Source organism: Rhinolophus sinicus, chromosome 14 (genome assembly GCF_057876585.1).
Source record: "Rhinolophus sinicus isolate RSI-liver-muscle chromosome 14, RSI-T2T, whole genome shotgun sequence".
Classification (NCBI taxonomy): domain Eukaryota; kingdom Metazoa; phylum Chordata; class Mammalia; order Chiroptera; family Rhinolophidae; genus Rhinolophus; species Rhinolophus sinicus.
The window spans coordinates 67,955,281-67,976,104 of record NC_142514.1 but is presented as its reverse complement, the minus strand read 5'-3'; the positions used below and the strand labels follow the sequence as shown (position 1 = coordinate 67,976,104).

Here is a 20,824-nt window from a genome sequence, read left to right as displayed (position 1 = left end):
AATTTTTTGATTTTCTGAGATGGATTTAGATACTTTGTTGGTAAGTTAGATAAAGAAGGACAACTATTATCTAAAAAGTACATTCTGCCAGCATTTCCCTGGACACAACCCCTCCTAGCTGCAGACAAACATAGCAAATATAGCCTGTCACTCAAATAAACAGGGAAAGTTAAGAGTTTTCCAACTCAATGAACTACAAGTCCTATTTCTTTCCCCCTCAACAGTGAAAACAGGGCAAGAAATCAAATAATACTTGCTTTGATTTTGTGTTATCTTCTAAAAGGTGTTACTAGAAGGCTGTTAATCATTAAATCACTAAAAATTTTACTTTGGTTATAATCAGATTAAATTTATTTTTTTAAAAACATTTTCTAGTTATTGGTAACCCTATTATTATTGATAGAAAAATACACATATAATCAGAATTCCAGACTATGGGAAAAAAAGCTATTATTAAGGGGAGTGCTATTTTCTATTATTTTTTATTACTTATCCTTTAAAAACAAACAAAACTCCCAACAAGCTACACACGTTTACTACATTCCAGACTTTTAAAAGAGTATAAAATCTATCAAATGGGATTCTCAGAAGCAGCAGTACCAGTCAAATATTATAAGAAGAGCTTATTTGAGGTGCTTTAAATTAAAACAGGAAGGAAATCAATATTTCAGCAAATCTAAATTTATAAGTTTGGACCTGATGTGTCTGTAGTGGTCTGAGTAAAAGCAATATTGCCCCAATTCAGTAAAGTAAATCAAGACACCTCAAAAAAGGTGATATAGTAAGAAAATGTCAATTTAATCATTTACTTTAGCAGGCAAGCAATTTGTAAACATTCAGTAGCGGCAGCATCCAAGTTACAAACAATTTAAAAAGAAACCAAGATTAGTGATTATAATTTTTCCTTCCCTTTCCCCAAAAGAAAAAAAGAGAAAAGATTTGGAAATGAATGACTTAAAACACTACAAACATTGAACATTCGGTTATGCCTTCTATGCGCCTTCTATGCATCCTGTCTGTTTTATTTTTAAAGGTGTATCTACTCCTAAAATGCATTATCTTGCAATAACTTGTAGATGAGCATTTGTAATCTAGGGAGTTGTTCCTGCACACCGGCGTGCACGTATTTATTTCAGTCTAAATCCCATTTGCAAAGGGAACATTTATGTCTTGATTCAATGCTTCTTTGACTTCGAGTGGCAGGGTGTCAAAAAGGTGATCCTCTACAACAAGCCCGCTTTTCTTGAGCAGGCGACACTGGCCCAGCTGGGCTGGCAGGCGGTCCAAGCAGTTCCCCTTCAGCTCCAGCTGGGTGAGCTGGGAGAGCTGACCAATTCTGTCTGGGAGGGAGGCGATGCAGTTTTGCCCCAGATTCAAAGTCCTCAACTTAACGCATTTAAACAGTTGTTTTGGCAGGATGTCTACTTTGTTCCCCGTGATATGCAAATGCTGCAGGTTCTGGAGCAATCCTATTTCTATTGGAATCATTGAAATGTTGTTGTAGCTTACATCTAAGCATCTGAGTTTCTGTAAACTGAACACTGCCACTGGTAAGGATTCGAGCTTGTTATTGGAGAAATAAAGTGACTCCAAGTTTTTGACATGGGTAATGGAGGGAGGAATGGTAACAATTTTATTATGCCATAATTTTAAACAAGTCAGTCGTTTTAGATGCTGGAAACTGATGATTTCCTCAATTGTGCGTATGTTGTTTGATTTTAAATCCAGTTCCTGTAAATTAGAGAGGCTGAAAATAGCATGTGGAATTCTCTCTAGCTCACAGTTCTGGAGTTCGAGCTCGGCAACATTCATCATTTTCTTAAGGCTGTTCAGTACCAAGAGTTTAGTGCCGTCATTATGAATGACTAACTTGGTAAGATGTGGAGCCACATCTGTAATGTTGGAGGGAACTTTGGTCAAATTGCTCTTCACGTGGAGAATCTTAAGGTGCCGCAACTCTCGGAGAGATTCAAGTCCTATCATCTTATTGTTCTCAGAGTTCAAATTGCCTATCAAGTATAACTCTCGAAGGTTTTTGAGCAAATACACCCAGGCAGGGATTTCAGCCACATCGGTGAACTTCACGTGAAGGCATCTCAAGTGGTCTCGGAGAAAGCTAAAAGCAGTCTGTTCAACTTTTGCAGGGCAGTGGCAGAGGTGAAGCTCTTGGAGATTCGTCATTTGAGAAATCTTAGCAGGAATTTTAGCTTCTGGAATCAGTTCAAGTTTTAGCACATCCAGGTCTGTGAGGTCAAAGACAGCATCGGGTACACCTGACAGCATGAAGAGATGGAGCTCCTGCTTGTCCTGGGCATTGCGGGACACGTGCTGCCTCAGTTTTTCAAATGTCCACTCGTGGTTCAAACTAATTTCCCTAAGTTTATTTTCACTGACTTCTGACAAGAACACACCAAAACGCTTAGAATAGAGCTGGTCATATTGGTCTACCATGTGGAGAAGGAACGCAAAATCGTTTTTGACATCGGGAATGTCACTGAAACTGCTCTCTTCTCTGACTTTTTCAAAAGAATACTCCTTCAAAGGTATCCTGAATAACCAGAATAGAGTGTAGAGGCAGATAAAACCATAAACACAAATGATGGATATGTAACTGATGAGCAGCTTTTTCAGCATGTAAGCCATGTTGTGGGTGCACTCGAATACCTCATACCCAGTCAGGTGCTCAACTTTCGGCTTGCAGACGTGTTCGAAGCTGATGGCGTTGACAAAGTTTGCCGTGTAGCAGAGGATAAAAATGAACTTGGCAGTTTTGATAACTGTTTGGACCACATAGAGTTTATAGATCAAATCACTGTCTTCCACGTGGGCACGGAACTTCCTCACTTTCTCAAACAGGGCTTTGGCTTGTTCCCCGTCTTTTTTATCCAGGATGGTCATGCTGGGGACTTCGATGACGGGCTTCTCAGCTGAAAATTTGAAGCCCGTTTTGTTGATCATCGGGGTGCTGGCACTGGGGCTCCCTTCATCACTGCTGGTAGACACGTGCTTTGGTAGCGTCTGGGCACCTGTTATTCTCTGCTTGTTTTCCTCCGAGTCTTCGCATGCTGTCTCAGACAACGCCTTAGTCGTCCAAGGAGATTCAAAGCACTTTCCTAATATTGAAACAAAATGTTCTACTTTTGAGCAGGTTTTGGGATATTTGAACCAAAAGTTGCTACTGACCATGAGAATAATAGTATGTATAAGAGCAAGGTATGGAAAGTACTTAGAATACCACGGAAGGGCCAGGTGGTAACACATCTGATTAATAAATACATATTGCTGAAAATCCAAGTTTGTTTTCCGGCCTGTTGGATCTTTCTTCTCTTTCTTTGCCTCCTGATTTGGAACTGTGGAATCTGTATGAGGATATGTGGCTCTGAGAGGTATGTCAGGTGTCACAGCAGATGCGCCAAAGGAAATGTCACTTGTCGCCCGCTCATGTTGGTCTTGGTCAGTGGCTGCTTCCATTTTTGGGATACTGGTGGTAACGTCAGCATTTCCTGGTGGTGGTGTGTGTGCCTTTGAATTTACAGGAGACGGCAATACTGGCAAGCAGACCACCTGATCTTTGGTAAGTTGCATGGTTCCTGCAAAGATGGCTACCATCAACATAACGACAGCCAGGTAATCCATAAACACGTCCCACCATGGTTTCAGGATTCGGTAAGTTGGCTGAATGTCATTAAGCGAAGCAACTTCTGCAAGGGTAAACATTCCTAGAAAACAAGCAAACAAAAGACGTTACTATAGAGATGCAACTGAAAACATTAAATGAGAAAAACCCTTTATTTGCTCCAACCTAAGTTTTCTCATCCTGGTCTTGTCTTTTCATTCACGATAGGTACAGTAGAAAATAAACTAAAAGGAACATATGTGAGAAAAATGGTGGTTTGCTATAGTAGCTCTTCTCTCCTAGCCCAAGAGAAGAGAAAAACAAAAACTGGGTGGGGAATAGATTGCCTACTAGGTAAGAAATAATGACAGTCTGCACAAGGTCTATAGTGGTTCAAGTAGAAAGGGGGGAGTAGAAATTTGAGAGTGACTTAGGAGACAGAATTTAAAGACTTATAACTTACTGGACCTTGAGGAAAGATATAAGAACAGGATGGTATCTGTTGTGGACTGGACTGATTTAAGGTTGACTGAAGTTTTGAGATAGGGGGTTGGGATTACTGCTAGTTTGTACAAGCCAAAATTGAAGGGTCTGTGTATACTATTAAACTCTGGCTAGCCTGTTTCCAGCCTCAGGCCTACCACTTACAAATGGTGTGATTCTCCAAGCCTTGGATTTTTCATCTGTAGCAAGAGGATGATAACTTCTAAGGGTTGTTAGAAAGCTTAAACTAAGCTGATTGTAAAGCTCTTAGCATACCATTTGGCCACACGTATCTGTTAGCTCTTCTGTGTTAGCTCTTACCACCCTGGTGGAAATGTCCCACAACAGTTGAAATTAAGGGTCTAGAATATAAAAGGAATCTTAGTCTACCTACTTGGGATTTATCAATATATGGAGCTGAAACTCTGGCCCTCGATGTAGCACCAATGGAAAACATGTGGAATGACAAAAGGGCCAAAGACACACGTAGGCACGGAATGATCAGTGATGATGACACTAAGTCAGGACTAATAAGACCTCTGATCTCTACCAAAGCCAGTGACTGCAGCAGCAACGAAGAGAATCCTGGTGCCAGGACACTCAAAAATGTGGTCATCATTCACTAACAGCTGGCAGCTTTACAATCCTGAAGCTAGTATACAAATAATACAGTACAAGGACAATCATTCTGGAAGGAACCAAGAAAAACACAATGTTTATAGTGGCAAGTAATGGGAATGGGCTTCTGTAATCTTGGATGGGAAACAAATGTTTATCTTCTTGAATTTGGAAGTTTCAACTTCTTGAAAAGCAACATTACTTCTGCTTTCTCAGGAAGTTCTCCGGTTCCTATATTCATATAAAAAATGATTTCTAAAAGTAGCAAAAAACAAAAAGATAAAAGGCAAGGAAACTACCCAAGGTTCTGGGAATGCATTTATTTTTTAAATAAAGGATGGAAGGTAGTTTTTATCTATCTGTGTAAACGTTGCCCAGAGTGCTGTGTTGCAAAGGATTGAGGCCGACTCTGGCTTCACTAGGAAACAGTATTATGACTGATTACTAGTGTCTCGCCCCTCCTCTCCAAATCCTCTGTGCTCTAGGCTAATAACTTCTTCCAGTTTCTCCAACCAGCCATTCTCCCTTGTGTTCAGCTTCTCTTACACATTGTTTCTTGGACCTGGAATACTTCCTCCCCACTGCCCTTCCGGAGGCTATCAGGTTTCTCTCAAGTTCCCAGGAAGCCCGCCCTAATCCCTAGAGGCGCTGCTCTGATGTGCCCCCCATAGGACTCTGCACCTCCATCCATCACAGCCTTATCACACTGTGGTAGAACCAACTGTACACTTGTTTGTTCTCCCACTAGATTATAAATTCAATGAGGACAGGGACCACGTCCGCTTTCCATATTGCTATGTAACAATCACCAACACACAGTTGGTCATCATCATCATCAAATTTCCTCAAGAACATTTATTAACTGTCTCCACATGGTACTGGGCAGAAGAGCATTTTCTTAAACTGCATTGCCATCATAAAGCAACAGGGGACCATGCAAGAATAAAACCCCCAAGTTAGGCCTCAGCATAAAAGTAAATAGCCAAAGGACCACACAGCAGAGAAACTGTGGGACCCTTGTGACCAGGATACCCTGCAGCTGTCAAAGCTTCAGCGGTGGTTTTTAAGAACTTCGTACTTACAGGCTTTGCTTCCCGGAAAGAGGGGAAGGCTGATGATTCTCCCAGAGGAAGAAGAGTGGTAAAAGGTGGGTGCAGAGAATACAGCATTAGAGTACTGTGATTTCATACTGACCCCCAAAGGTCGCCAGCTCGTCCCCCCACACCCCTGCAAGGACAATAGTTGAACAACCGAGACCAGCTGCCGAGACTGCAGCCTCAGACAGGCCCTTCTTCTCCAGCACGAGGTCGACTCTGCCACTCCCCACTAAGGGTTTGTGTCCCTGCCATTTCCTCCAGCCCAATCCTATTTTTCCTTCTGTTGAACTGTTACTTATTCTTCAAGCTCCAGGTCAAGCACCATCTCCTTTCCCAATGCCTGTTAATAATCTGTTTCTAATGTTGGTCCCTTCAACTGGATCTTGAGTTTCTGGTGGGCAGAGACTATGCTTATTTGCCGTATGTCCACCACGTCCTACTCTCTCTCCTGAAGAACAGAACAGAGACGGCATTTAGTGATGGTGGTTATTATAATGATCATGATGATAATAATAAAAGCAGCTATCCATTGTCATCTTCCTTCCACATACCAAACACTGTAAAAGGAGGTTTATATCTGATATAATCCCCAGCTTTTGTACAGAGTGCATTATTGAAAATCCCTTCAGAACATTTTAAATGTTCTTGAGGAATTTTGTATGAAAATGTATGAAAGTTTAGAATTTCAGGTTTGGGGGGGGGGGGCTGAGTTCTATTTCCAAAATGCTACACAATATTATAAAATCTACCATGATTCCTAAAATTAAAATGACAGAAAATACTGAGTGCTGGTGAGACTGTGGAGCAATCAGAACTCTTAAATACTGTTTGGTGGGAGTGTGAACTGCTATAATAATATTGGGAAACACTTGGGTTAATATCTACTAAAACTAAATATATGAGTACTCTACGACCTAGCAATTCTACTGCTAAGTATATACCCATGAGAAATCTACATACTCATCAAAAGACATGTGCAATAGCCCAAAACTGGAAGCTATCCAAATGCCCATCAACAGTAGAAGAGAAAAATGAAATGTGTATTCACAAAGTGGAATATCAGGCAGCAATAAGAATGAATGACCTGGTAACATGGGTGTGTTCAGTTTATAAAATGTGATCTGTACATTTAGGTTATGTGTCTTTTGGGGTATGTATGTTTTAACTTCCATAAAAAGTTTCAAAAAGAAATGGTAAAAGAAGCTGCAGCAGAAACAGCTGCCCTAGGAATGTGCTATGACACCAGACTGAGGCTTTGCATCATCCCCGTCCCAAGGCACACCCAGGGCTGGCTGGGGTCATAGGCCAGGGAAGCCCTTGACCTTCTTCTGGCAGCCTCCCCTTGCTGTTTATCTCTCCAGCCTGAGAGAAGGGGCCTGCTCTCCCTGGAGTACAAGGGACTGCATCTGTCATGGAAAAGAGGGTGCAAAGGCATGCATATACAAAGTGCAAAAGCTCTGGCTGGTGCTCAAGTGGGACCCAAGTGGAATTCCATTCTCACATTCACAACATTACTCTAAGCTGCCAAAGTGTTATTATTTTCCCTTGACAGGTAAAGAAATAGGCTTGCAGGAGTTGAGTTATGGAAGTCAAATAGTAAGTGATCGAGTCTGGACTTAAAAAGCTCAACGAAGGCCAAACTATGTTCTTTCTACTAGATTGCATTGCCTCTCTTCTTTGGTCCTCATGTTTGCAGTGCTTTAAGCTTGCAAAATTATTTTCTATAAAATATCTCAGCTGATTCTCACAATAACCAAGTGAATTAGGCATTACTATTGCCCAACAGCAGGAGGAAACCTGAGGCACAAAAAGCTTAAATGACCTCCCTAAGACAATGACGTGTGAGAGCTAACAGAATCTTTCATCTCCAAATCTTTTTTTCTATCACGCTGTCATCCAACGGCTGCGTGGTAAGGGTTGGCTGTTGAAGGAGGGACCTTCTCACAGTAGTCCTTGGCTTTGAGGAGACAAAGGACTACAATTATGTAATCACCACCTTCCCCAAGGCAACCTTTCATGACATTCAATCAAAATTCAAGGAAACCATGAGCCGGGCACCATGGTGGGGAATACAGAAATGATGTTAACCTACTCGGCGCTGCCCTCAAGGAGGCCCCGGTCTAATGGGGGATGGCAAGCAGTACGTGTGTTATTATAACCCAGTAGGAAAGTTGCTCCAATCTGGTTAATACAAAGTATAGGAGAGGCACAGGACAGTGGAAACACGTTTGCTTTAGGTAATTGGGAGGGTTTCACAGAGATAGTTTTTAAGCTGAGATGGTGGGGGGAGGTGGGAACCATCATGGGGTGGGGGGGAAGGTAAGGAATACAATTTTGGCAGGAAAAAAACAGCAAGTGTAAATATATAGAGACATGAAAGAAATTATGTGTTACAGAAACTATACATGATTCTAAGGTCACCCCATTTTATTAGTCTAGTATGCCCATGTACAGATATGACATTTTATAGTTACATCAAGAGATGAAAACCAAGGCATGGATGATTTAAGTGCAGCCTTAAGGAAGTGCCTGGGCTGTAAGGCAGGAAACCAGTACTTTCCTGCAATGTCAGCCACTGACTAGCTCTTGTCTTGAACACTGGACTTCAATTAATGTATCTATTATCCTATTTGACCCAGCAAAAAACGGGCAAGACTTCCTACGTTTCAGGGAGTGTTTCAACCATTAGCAGAATTAAAGATGCAGTAGCACTTTGAAAAGCTGCTTTTCATATAATGTGTTGTGTGTACATATATATAAAATACATATTCATATAACATAGTACATATTAAGTACATTATGATCCTCAAGTGACTTTCAAGTGAAACTCAAGTCCATGAAAGGAGATCATTATCTAGCTTTCTGAGTCCTGTATCTTGGAAGTTGGATGTCTTTAGCGAATTAGGACTCAGAAGGACTATAAATAGTCATCAGGGGATTCTTGCTTTTTTTTTTTTTTTAAACTTGAGGAAGGCACACTTAGTATTAGTTGCAGACATTTTTTGGGTTCTCCTTTATAATATGTCTATTGCAAAGAACTTAAAGAATTACGTAACGAGGAAGTGGATTCCAAATTCCAAGGCTTCTCTGTCTATGGCACATATGAAAACCAGCTTAATATTCCTGTAAACAAACATTTCTCATGGAAGTTGAGGAAGCTTTTTGTACTAGAACTGAAAGGGAGAAGTTACTGGATTTTGGCTGGACAAAGATGAATCAGAAAATACAGAGACTGCATCTCAATTCTTTTAGGATATATATTAATAATTTCATTTTCTTATTTGAAAGTATGGCCAGTAATAATAGAATAAACCAGTAACTAATAGTCAAGTTCAAAATTAGAAGCTATGATGGTTAGACAACCCCATGAATACACTGAATTATACACTTCTATAGTATATGAATTATATCTCAATAAAGCCATTAAAATTTAGAAGCTAGACTTCAATCTTTCTTTTACTACCCCAACTGCCATTTCAACAGAAACAGGATTAATTGCAGCTATTCATGCTAGACCATTTTCTAAACTCAAATATGGTTTAAAATGACTGTTATGTGATTATGATTACATGAAGCAGTTCTGGAGAAAAGTCTTTTAGCCTTTTACTTACCCTCTGAGCATTCATGCCTCATCTATAAACTTTTGACAATAACACCTCCCTCACAGGGTCATGTAGTGAGAACACCCATTTCAGGGTCTGACACAAAGTAAGCCTCCACAGATGTTTCCTGAATCCGAAGGCTGAAAAAGAATCTCTGAGGAGAAAAGCAAGCCCATCTCAATCAGTCTTTAGCGGATGATGATTAGGCCGATGTCTTGAATTTTGAACTAGCGTGTCGCAACTATGTATCGTATATAGAATACTGAAATAAATGATTGACAATGAAACTTTGTATTCAATTTCATTAATTCTTTCAAAAACATTTCAATTAAAACTACTTATATTAGGAGGTGGCAGATTATACTAGAAAGAGCAGAACTTTGATGCCAAAGAAACCTGGATTCAAATCTTGTTCTTTTCCCTGTTTATCAGCAGTGTGACTGTGGGTATATTAATTTATAGCAAAATGCTACCATCAAAACAGAAAAATATGATCACCTAATTTAAACTTTAATAATTAGTCCCACCTGCATTAGGAGGTTATCTTCAATACCCTTGTAAAAAGAAATCAAATGACTTTGAAACGTTAATTAATGAAAAGAGTTTAGCGTATGAAGAAGCAAATACCTTGATTAATCAATCTACGACATACATTTTTCACATAGGTATGCATACCCCACTTAATCCAATACCAATTTTCATTTTCTTTCTATTGTGATCTGTGAAAAAATAATCATCCTCTTTGGCCAAACTGGGCAAAGAGGAGAATACCCAAGAGACTGTTGGGGATCAAATTCTCAAATCCTTCATTGAAATAAGTCCAAGGAGAACAAAGTAAAGTTCATGAAGAAGCAATAACTACACCATCCCTATAAATAACCCTTCCTCAACATTCAATATACACATAAGTGTATAAACACATGTGCGTGTGGGTACATACCCACCATACTCAATTCAGATTCCAAAAATTCATATGGTTCAAGAAAATAACTACTTCAGATGCAAAATGAGAAAGAATGAGTCAGTTTTCCCCAAAAGTTCTGTATCACTGGTATTATATAAGCATTAATAGTTATGGATATTACAATTATGCAAGATACTCTATAGCTGATATTATTCTATATACAAATCATATAATTCACTAGTATTAATCCCTTTTAAAAGAATATGGTAAGAAGTTACACTTTAAAAAACAGTTTTCTTCTAACACTACTTTGGTTTGGATACCTCAAAAATAGCTGAAAAAATAGGTTAGGGAAAAACACCCGATTTTACAAAACACTTGTTATACAAAGTCAGATTTTACATTGGGCAAAATCCACCCATTTTGCTAATCTCCAAAAGCTTTTGTCTATTTTGCTTTTTTTTGTTATTGGTATATATTGAATATTACAATTTTTTATTTTAAATTAAAGTTTACTGGGGTCATAATTGTTAGTAAAGTTACACAGATAGATTTCAAGTGCACAATTCTGTAATACATTATCTATATCTCACATTGTGTGTTCACCATCACCATATATTAGACCCCGTTTACCCTCTTCTAGAGGCCCTCTTCCCCTATACCCTCTGGAAACCCCTAAACTATTGTCTATGTCTATGAGTTTTTGTTTTTTCATTTGTCTTGTTCCTTTCGTCTTTTCAGTTTCATATACCACATATCAGTGAAATCATATGGTTCTCTACCTTTTCTGACTTATTTCACTTAGCATTATAATCTCAAGATCCATCCATGTTGTCACAAATGGTCCTATTTCATCTTTTCTTACTGCCGAATAGTATTCCATTGTGTACATATACCACAATCTCTTTATCCATTCACCTATAGAAGGACATTTTGGTTGTTTCCATGTCTTGGCTACCATCAATAAAGCTGCAATGAACATTGGAGCACACATGTCTTTACGGATCAATATTTTTAAATTTTTTGGGTAGATACCAGGAGAGGGATTGCTGGCTCATATGGTAATTCTATTCTTAATTCTTTGAGGAATCTCCACACCGCCTTCCATAACGGCTGCACCAGTCTGCATTCCCACCAACAGTGTATGAGGGTTCCTTTTTCTCCACAGCCTCTCCAACACTTGTTACTATTTGTCTTGTTGATGATAGTCATTCTAACTGGGTGAAGTGGTATCTCATTGTGGTTTTTATTTGCATTTCTCTGATGATTAGTGATGTTGAACATTTTTTTCGTATGTCTATTTGCCATTGGTATGTCCTCTTTGGAGAAATGTCTCTTCAGGTCCTCTGCCCATTTCTCAATTGGGTTTTTTTGGGTTGTTGAGTTGTATGAATTCCTTGTATATTTTGGATATTAGCCCCTTATCAGAGGCGCTGTTTGCAAAAATCTTCTCCCATTCAGTTGTTGCCTCTTTATTTTGTTGATGGTTTCTTTTGCTGTGCAGAAGCTTTTAAGTTTGATATAGTCCCTTTCATTTATTTTAGCTTTTACTTTACTTCCCTTGCCTTTGGAGTCAAGTTCATAAAATGCTCTTTGAACCCAAGGTCCATAAGTTTAGTACCTATGTTTTCTTCTATGCAGTTTATTGTTTCAGGTCTTATGCTTAAGTCTTTGATCCATTTTGAATTAATTTTGGTACATGGTGACAGGTAGCAGTCCAGTTTCATTGCTGCATGTGGCTTTTCAATTTTCCCAGCACCATTTATTGAAGAGGCTGTCTTTTCTCCATTGTATGTTTTTTGCTTCTTTGACAAAAATTATCTGTCCATATTTATATGGGTTTATTTCTGGGTTCTCAATTCTATTCCATTGGTCTGTGTACCTGTTTTTCTGCCAATACCATGCTGTTTTGATTACTGTTGCCCTGTAGTACAAGCTAAAGTCAAGGAGTATGATACCTCCAGCATTGTTCTTTTTCTTAGGATTGCTTTGGCTACTTGGGGTCTTTTGTGGTTCCATACAAATCTGATGATTTTTTGTTCCATTTCTTTAAAAAATGCCATTGGGATTTTGATGGGGATTGCATTAAATCTGTATATTGCTTTGGGTCAAAAGCTTTTTATAAATCCATTTAACATCTGAAAGCAGAGGACTATAAAAAATTCAGAACTTGTAAAATATAATGAGTTTTACAGAAAGTATATTTTAGTACCTGTACTTTGTAGCTATTTGGGCTTTATCCGTTGGAATACTGACATTCACAGAAAAAAATTCACTTCAAAGCTAAGGAATAAAAATCTAAAATACATTTTAGTAGATCTAAGGCAAAATATCTTAAGAATTAACAAAAATGTGTTAAAACACGGTTGTGGATTTTCTTGCTTTTTCTTCTAGATATCAATTCTAGAAGTGAAGGCTCTCATTTGAGAGCTACTAGGAAATGAGACCTTATGCAACAATACAAAAGAGCCTCTAAATCAATGGCTTCCACATTTTATTCCACACAACATCAGAGTTCTTTCTACAAGTCATCACTAGCATTCCCTTACCCATGAACTCAGGCCAACAGAATTTCACAAATGCTTCAGTACCTACAGGCCTCACTTAGTGTGCCCTCTACTAGAAAGTTCATTTCAATAAAGATTTATGGAGTATCCTTTATGTGCTGGATACAAGTTCTAGGATAAAAGGGGGAAGAATAAAAAAAAAAAAAAAATCATAGCTGTCCTTACTGAGAAAGCAGCCTAGAGGAAACATAAACAGAGCAAATAATGGCAATGATTTGACTAGCCCCTAAAATGAGAGCCGGGAGAAAACAGACCTTAAAGAAAGGCTCCAGAGGAATCCACCCCCAGCTCAGAGTGAAGCTTTTGGTCAGCCCTTTGAAGTCCTAACTTTATCCAGTTTATGAGGCAGCCAGTGGGAATCCTAAGGGGAGCTTTGCATTTCTAAATTCCCTTTTACTTATCGTCTATAGGATAGACACCTGGCACCAAAACTGACCATTTTCCTTTTGAAGTTTACTCACTTTAATATTGTTTACTTAGGTGTGACTGGTACACGTCTGAAACCGGGCTAAGGAAAGTGAGCTAGGGTGGAGATCCCCCACACCCTAAGCAACTTTCCATGGTGCCAGAAAGTTTGTCACATTCTCTTCCAATTGTTTTTGGGACAGAAGGCCTGTCTGATCACAAACTCATGGACGTCTGCTCTGCATGGGGACCCCTGGGAGCCTCTCAGCCTTCATTCCTGGTTTGTAAAGATTGCTAGAGGGGGGTGGTAGAAGAGGGTAAAGGGAGTCAAATATATGGTGATGGAAGGAGAACTGACTCTGGGTGGTGAACATATAATGCAATATATAGATGATGCATTATAGAATTGTATACTTGAAAAACTATGTACTTTTGCTGGCCACTGTCACCCCGATAAATTTTAATAATAATTATTTAAAAAGATTACTAGAAAGTACCCGAGTACCTCACCCTGATGCTCATCTTACTAACCCTCAAAAACTTCTCAACATTAGCAAAAGATACTCAGCTATTGATACACTATACCTTGGATAGGGAGCATATTTAGTTTACAAAGGCTACTTGACAGTTTATTAGGAGATCCTAGCCATCGGGACTAAACATGAATGCAGGTTAGACAACGGTGGCTCAGGACCCTTGCGGAACTGAGTTCCATCATCAGTCTGTCTGTCTCCCTCTTCTTCCTCCACCTGGGTGGGAATTCCTAACCTGAAGGGAGGAGAGTTTCTTTTATATGCATGCACAGCACAGGCACTTAATAAAAGTCTGTAATAGAATAAATCCTGCAGACCTGTAACAGCATTCTAGGAGAGGGCTCAGAAAGCACTGAATCTGGGAGCCAAATACAGTTACTACCAATAACAGTGACATATGAGGTCATTGTTAATTATGCCCAAGTCACAATGATCAGCTCTGACAGGCATTCTACGATGTCCAGATGGAGGACACTATGCAACTCTTTTTAACAGGGAATTCTGAAGGCCACTCATTCTGATAGACCGTCTGCATACAACTTGGCTCTTAGGGCCACGACAAAGGAGCCATTTCAGCACACAGCCAGGTGACAGAATAGGCCAGGGAAGAGGAACTCCAGAGAGGCAGACGCCCTGAGACAATGAAGCTGCCAGAGCCTCAGGCCTTCCTTCTTGTCCTCAGGTGTTTGCTGCCCTTCTGCACAGGAAATGGGTGCTGAAGTTCCGACCGTATCTAACCGTGTGTGCACAGTTTACTGGAGTCAATAAACACTTAAATCAGAATACCGTATCAAAGTGTTGAGCAAGTGCCCAGAACCTGGTAAGGGCTCAATAAAAGTGCGCTGCTGTTATTATTCATTGTGTTGGATACGCCAGTTTTATGTAAGAACCTGATAAAAACTCTTCTTTACCACTAGGTACTCAGAGAAGTTTGTTTTTCATGATGTACTGATATAAAAGAGCCCTGGAGTCCAGATGTTCTCTACTTACATTTGTCTTCTGAGAGATGTAGTTCAATTTTATACAGGCATTATAAACATCAACCCTTAGCCTGAGTCTTCATTTAATTATTCACTTACTCAACCCTCCATGCATAAAATATATACTCTATGCTCAAGTGTTAACATGATGCACATTCCTGGAGAAAACCTGGTGACATAAACCTGGTGACAAAGTAGGTGACAAAACCTGCAAATTCAGATATATTTCCTTTCTCACAGAGTACACAGTGTAGGAAAGAGAAATATTCATGAATTGAATCTATAAAATGGTCGACTGAGAAGAGCTACCAAGAAGTTCGGCAGAGGCAGATGTGCTGTGTGGTGAGAGAAGGTTCAGCTTCAGGACCCCTCCCTTTCACAGGCCCCTTTCAAGGCCCTGCACCTACTTTTATATCTCTAACGTTGTGTTCTTTTTCTTAAAGAGAGCTCTCCAATCTCAGATTCCAGGAAATCGAGATTTTCCCCTGCTTGCATGGTACACTGTATTAGGAAGGCAGGTAATAGGGGATTTTCCTCCTGTGGCCAAGATCAGAGATGAAGTCCCGACTGAAGTGAGGTGTGAGAAAGAGTGCAGGGGTAGGCTGGAACAGAATGTCCAAAGGCCGTGTGTGTGTGTGTGTGTGTGTGTGTGTGTGTGTGTGTGTGTGAGAGAGAGAGAGAGAGAGAGAAACACACGAGGAACTGAAAGGTTAGTAGCCTGCAGCTTAGGGAGGGAGAGGAGTGTGCAGTGTGAGATGACTCATGGTCCTGTCAGCCAGGTGGAAAGGTTTTGGTGTCATCAAACTAAAGGCAGCGGGAAACCATTGATGTGTTTTGAGCTGGAGGGGGGAGGTGGCTAAAAATCAGATTTCTGCTTCTTAAAGGATCACTGTGGGCCTGTACAGGTCAGTGAAGGAAGTTATGAGACTAGGAAGCCAGCCATTGCATTACTCTGGGCAAAACACGGGAGGTAAAGACTAGGCTGTGCGTGGTGAAGGAGGGAGTAAAATGGATGCATTTGTGAGCTAATAGGCCAAAGAAACAACAACTGGACTTAACGGATTGTATGGGGAGGATAAAGAAAAGTGTCAAGGACAACTCCCAGATTTCTCTTAATTCTTCACTGTGTTGTTCCTTACCCTTTCTTTTACATCCATTTAAACGGTTTTATTGTAATTAAATCTTTTTTCATATACCCTTCAAATCCTTTTTTCCCCACAATCCTTCTGCAGTCTTTCTTTCTTTCTTTTCTTTAATCCTTTTAAAAAGTAGGCAGACTGTATGTAATGAATGAAAAGTAAGCCCTCACATGCTTGGGAAAGAAATCTATAAGCTTAGTTTGAAAAAACATTACTTCAGTGTAATCAACACATAGATGACTGATGACTATCTTTTTACAATACTTCCAGGTCAAAATACACTTTTAAAACCAAAAATAATTCTGTCTTCATTTATGTTTCGAGAGCACATATATATAACACGTTGCAATTACAACATTATATGCAATGTAATCAAAAGGGAGCCAGCATACAATACTGTAAGAATACTACAGTCAAAGTCTGTGACATTCATGCTAATAAAATCTGGTTTCTGGAATAAACTAAAACAGAAACTACTACTAATTTCAAAACAAAACATAAACAAAAAAAAATCTTCATTATACCTTTTAGGGGAGGTAGGGAAAGACAGCATATTTTCATTCTTTACTGTGTTTTCTTCAGGTCAATATTAAAGTGAATTTGCATTTTCTAAGTAAATAATAGCCAAGAGATAAGAGATAATAGTATGAGAAAAATACCAAGTACTTTAAAACTGTACAAAGATAATCAAGAAATGGCATGATTTATGCATAAATCACCTAGAGTGTTTTTACTGAGCCAATAATTTAAAATTGAATTTCATTTCTTAACAAGTTGGTAGCATAATGGATAAGAATGTGGCTTAAGGAGTTAGGCTGCCTGCGTTTTCACCCCTTCTCCACCTCTTACCAATTCATCTGTAAATGGGAACACAAATTATGCTTCACATTACTGCGTTACACATGGGCCTTCGTTTTCCTTGTCAATGAAATGGGTATAAAACACCTATGACAAGATGCACACATCACCCAGTATAATGTTGCACACACACAGTAGATATGTTCATTGACTCTTCCTACTCCAAACACTTTCCAAAATTGGCTCCAGACTTCCAGAAAATATTAGGAAAAGTGGGAGCCCTTGAGGAAAACCCAGGATTTGGAATGTGACAATAAATATTGAAAAGCACCATGAAGGCTTTGATGGGGGAGAAAAAAATCAATAGAGGAAAAAGGAGAATAGAAAATCAAGAAAACCAATTTAATGAGGAGGGGACTTTAAGAGAACAAAGGTAAAAAATCAGTCAAATATGGCGGAGATTAAGGACAATCAAAACACTTAAAAATCATTCATGACCTTTGACAATATAATCTCCTATAGTAGTATTCATTGTTGAAACTAGAATCATCTTAGAGTTAACTAAATATTCCCCCTAAAGGTTAGCCTTTTTAAGTAATAAGCATTTTATTTAAGTAATTACTTATTTAAGTAATAAGTATTTTTAAGTATTTTAGAATTATTGATAAATTGGTCAACTTGGCTGAATATCACTTTTGTCCTATTTCAAAGAATTTGATAAAACAAAAGAATGTTTTATTCATACTCAATTAACCTAATCTTGTTTCTAAGTACTTAGTATCTATTTGTGTAGCTCTTGTGAAAATTACAAATGATCTTTAGAAAAGCAGGTCTGATAGACATTTATTTAACTAGAGGTCCTTCACAAGCAAAGGTGTGCATGGAATTAATGGTCTTTTCCCTTTCCCCAAATTATAAGGAACTAGTAGAGTTTTCATAGCGAGCCACAGTTATATTTTTATAGCATTTCCCTCAGTTATAAAGAATTAATGGAGCTGTAATGCTGAATCACAATTGAGCAGCCTACAGTTTGTAAAACCCCTGAACCTTTTTGTATTGGGAAGGTACAAAATATAAATAAGCATAATTTCTAATTAGGTATGATATTGCTTATTTTACATCTGTTGCTTCTTTGAAAATTACATGAAGATCTTTGACTTTGGGAAATTTTGGATATTTATTTCTGATTAGCCATGACATTTTATTCAACTCTGAAAAAATGGCCCAAGGTAACATTAAAAAAAAAAAGTGTAACATACTCGAGTGCCAGTGATGCCAATGTACCGTACTTTGCCATGTATAACGTACGCTGACGTTTTTGGCCAAAACTTTCAGGGAAAAAATCTTTCGTTTTAATTTTTTAATTCAAATTTTTATTTCTTTACATTTAGGTACTTTTTTTTGTATTATAAAGGAATTTTAGCATTTATTTTTTAAATTATGGTACAAGAAATTTTATGTAACAAATAGTTAAAAAACACAAGAGCAGGGGTGGCCGAGTGGCCCAGTTGGTTAGAGCACAAGCTCTCAACAACAAGGTTGACAGTTCAATTCTCACTTGGGATGGTGGGCTGTGACCCCTGCAACTAAGATTGAGGCCGGCAACTGGACTTGGAGCTGAGCTGCACTCTCCACAACTAGATTGAAGGACAACGACTTGGAGCTGATGGGCCCTGGAGAAACACACTGTTCCCCAATATTCCCTGATAAAATTAAAACAATAACAACAAAAAAACACACACAAAAAAAAACCCACAAGAGCAAATACAAGCTACAAGAAATTTTATGTACCGGTAACAAATTTACAATATTTATGCGTCATAGAAGGCCAAGAACTCTGCGTAGTAAGTTCAACAAAACCGATCATCGTATTCCAGGGTATTATTTTGCAAACAGATATCGTTATTGATTTCTAGAGTAACACTTTTAACTCATAAGCATAAATAAAAGAATTAAAAACATTTATATAGATACATAATTAGTACTATTCATGTACAATGCGCATCCTATTTTTCCCTCACAAATTTGGGCAAAAAAAAGTGCAGATTATATATGGCAAAATACGGTATTTATTTAAGTGTCCGCTATTTTAACTGTAGAGATCATTAACAGTGTTTCCCAACCCATTTCATGTCATGGCCCACATGAAAGAGGACATTTATACATGCCCTTGGGTAAACTGAAGAGAGTAAACTCAACAACCAGGCCCACAGCTTTAGGCTCCACCCAAATCAAGTGAAATTGTAGCCATCTGGTACTCACTCCTGGCACACCCATTGGGAATTCCAGAGTAAAGTATCAAATGTTGGATGTAAACTAAGGTCTAAACTTTATAAGTGATACACTTTATCCATGTAAGGTGGTAATTTTTGGAGGGATTAATGTTACCTTCTTCTCTTCCTCAGGAGAGCCAAAAACAGTAAGTACAGATTATTGTAACCAAGACAAAACTTGCTCATCTGTGTGATTTTACACGCAACATATCAGAACGATAAGTATAATAATGGCTACTTTCTTGATGGACCACTATCATTGGGTAGAAGCTGCTAATGCTAAGCAATAATTACGATTAAGGGTGGTTGTTCAATGAGTCATTGATTCATTCGCAAACTCTATACATTGTGTTAGGTATTAGGCACTTATAACTGAAGATAACTTACCTTGTCTATCATAGAATTCATCAAACCTTTGCTGTCATGAAGCCATCAAGCTCATGCCATTTACATTTTCAACAAATATTTCACATAGGTAATCTGATATGTGCTGAGAATATATACATACCATGTTTCCCCGAAAATAAGACCTAGCAGGACCATCAGCTCTAATGCGTCTTTTGGAGCAAAAATTAATATAAGACCGAGTCTTATTCTAATATAAGACTGGGTATAATATAATATAATATAATATAATATAATATAATATAATATAATATAATAAATATAATATACCACGTCTTATATAAGACTGTGTACAATATAATGTAATACTGGGTCTTATATTCATTTTTGCTCCAAAAGACACATTAGAGCTAATGGTCCGGCTAGGTCTTATTTTCGGGGAAACACGGTAGGAGAGCAAGATAAATACAGTCCTTGCCCTCCCAGAGCTTAAAAATCTGTCCCTGCTTACCTAAGTCTTCTGGAAAAGATGAAGCATGAACCACTAACACAATTCTGCCTAGAATTATTTAGGGAACACAGTGTAATATATCTTAATCTAAAATGACAGCAAAGTGTATAAATGTCAAGAAAACTATAATAGCTGAGGCCAGCAATATGCAATAAAAGTAAACATATAATTCACCTTCTGAACTGGAAAACTTTTGAGAGTGACACATGTTAAACCAGGTAGGACCCCAGGATAAGGTATAACTGGGACTCTCCAAGGGAAACCAGGAGTTGGTGTCACTCTTAGTATAGGCCACATGACCTAGAACTTTCTGATGCCATTATGTAAGGCTGATATAGAAACACAAGTCTACATTTTTTAAGGCAAATAATCTGTAGACACATCCTATCTTAGCAATTTCACAGCTACAGTCAATTCATAGTTGATGTCTCAGTATTTATCCTGTCTGGGGACTGAGGTATTATCATGGTAGTATGTTGCATATTACAATTATTTTCTAGTAAGAAATAGAGAATTTAACAAAGAGGAAATAGACATAAACCATCTAAGTAACATTTCTCACACTTTGCCAACTCAGAATATATGTAGGAAATGGTAATATTTGTACTGCACTAAGTGGGAAACTGCTGAAGCAGCTCATGGCTGGAGTGCCCTGGGCGGTGGGCTGAGAGAATTTGTATTTCATCCAACATGTACCTATTCTGTTACTAGTGTACATGGTACACCATCCAAGAAACTGACCTAAATTATGCAACACATTGATAATTAATGTTTATTTACACATCTGAGAGTGAAGAATACAAGATGGCAGGAAATGAGTTTGGTAACTCCCTTTGGAAAGATAATAGGTCAACATTACTTTTCAGAAGGTATTTTGAAGATGGTGACAAAATGATACCAAAAGTTGCACTGAATGTGAAAATATAAATGATGAGAGGAAAAAAGAGCAGAGG

General features: G+C 38.4%; 1 protein-coding gene across 5 annotated transcripts in view; it reads right to left on the bottom strand.

The window, feature by feature from the left end:
* Positions 1 to 777: 777 nt before the first annotated feature.
* Positions 778 to 20,824, bottom strand: part of LRRC8D (leucine rich repeat containing 8 VRAC subunit D) — a 110,933-nt gene continuing 90,886 nt past the window's right edge. For all 5 annotated transcript variants that reach the window (XM_074335115.2, XM_019753240.3, XM_019753246.3 and 2 more), the window contains one exon: positions 778 to 3,719. In XM_074335115.2, coding sequence (XP_074191216.1) covers positions 1,138 to 3,717 — 2,580 coding nt within the window. In that variant the 5' untranslated portion in view covers positions 3,718 to 3,719 and the 3' untranslated portion in view covers positions 778 to 1,137. The remainder of the gene's footprint in view (positions 3,720 to 20,824) is intronic.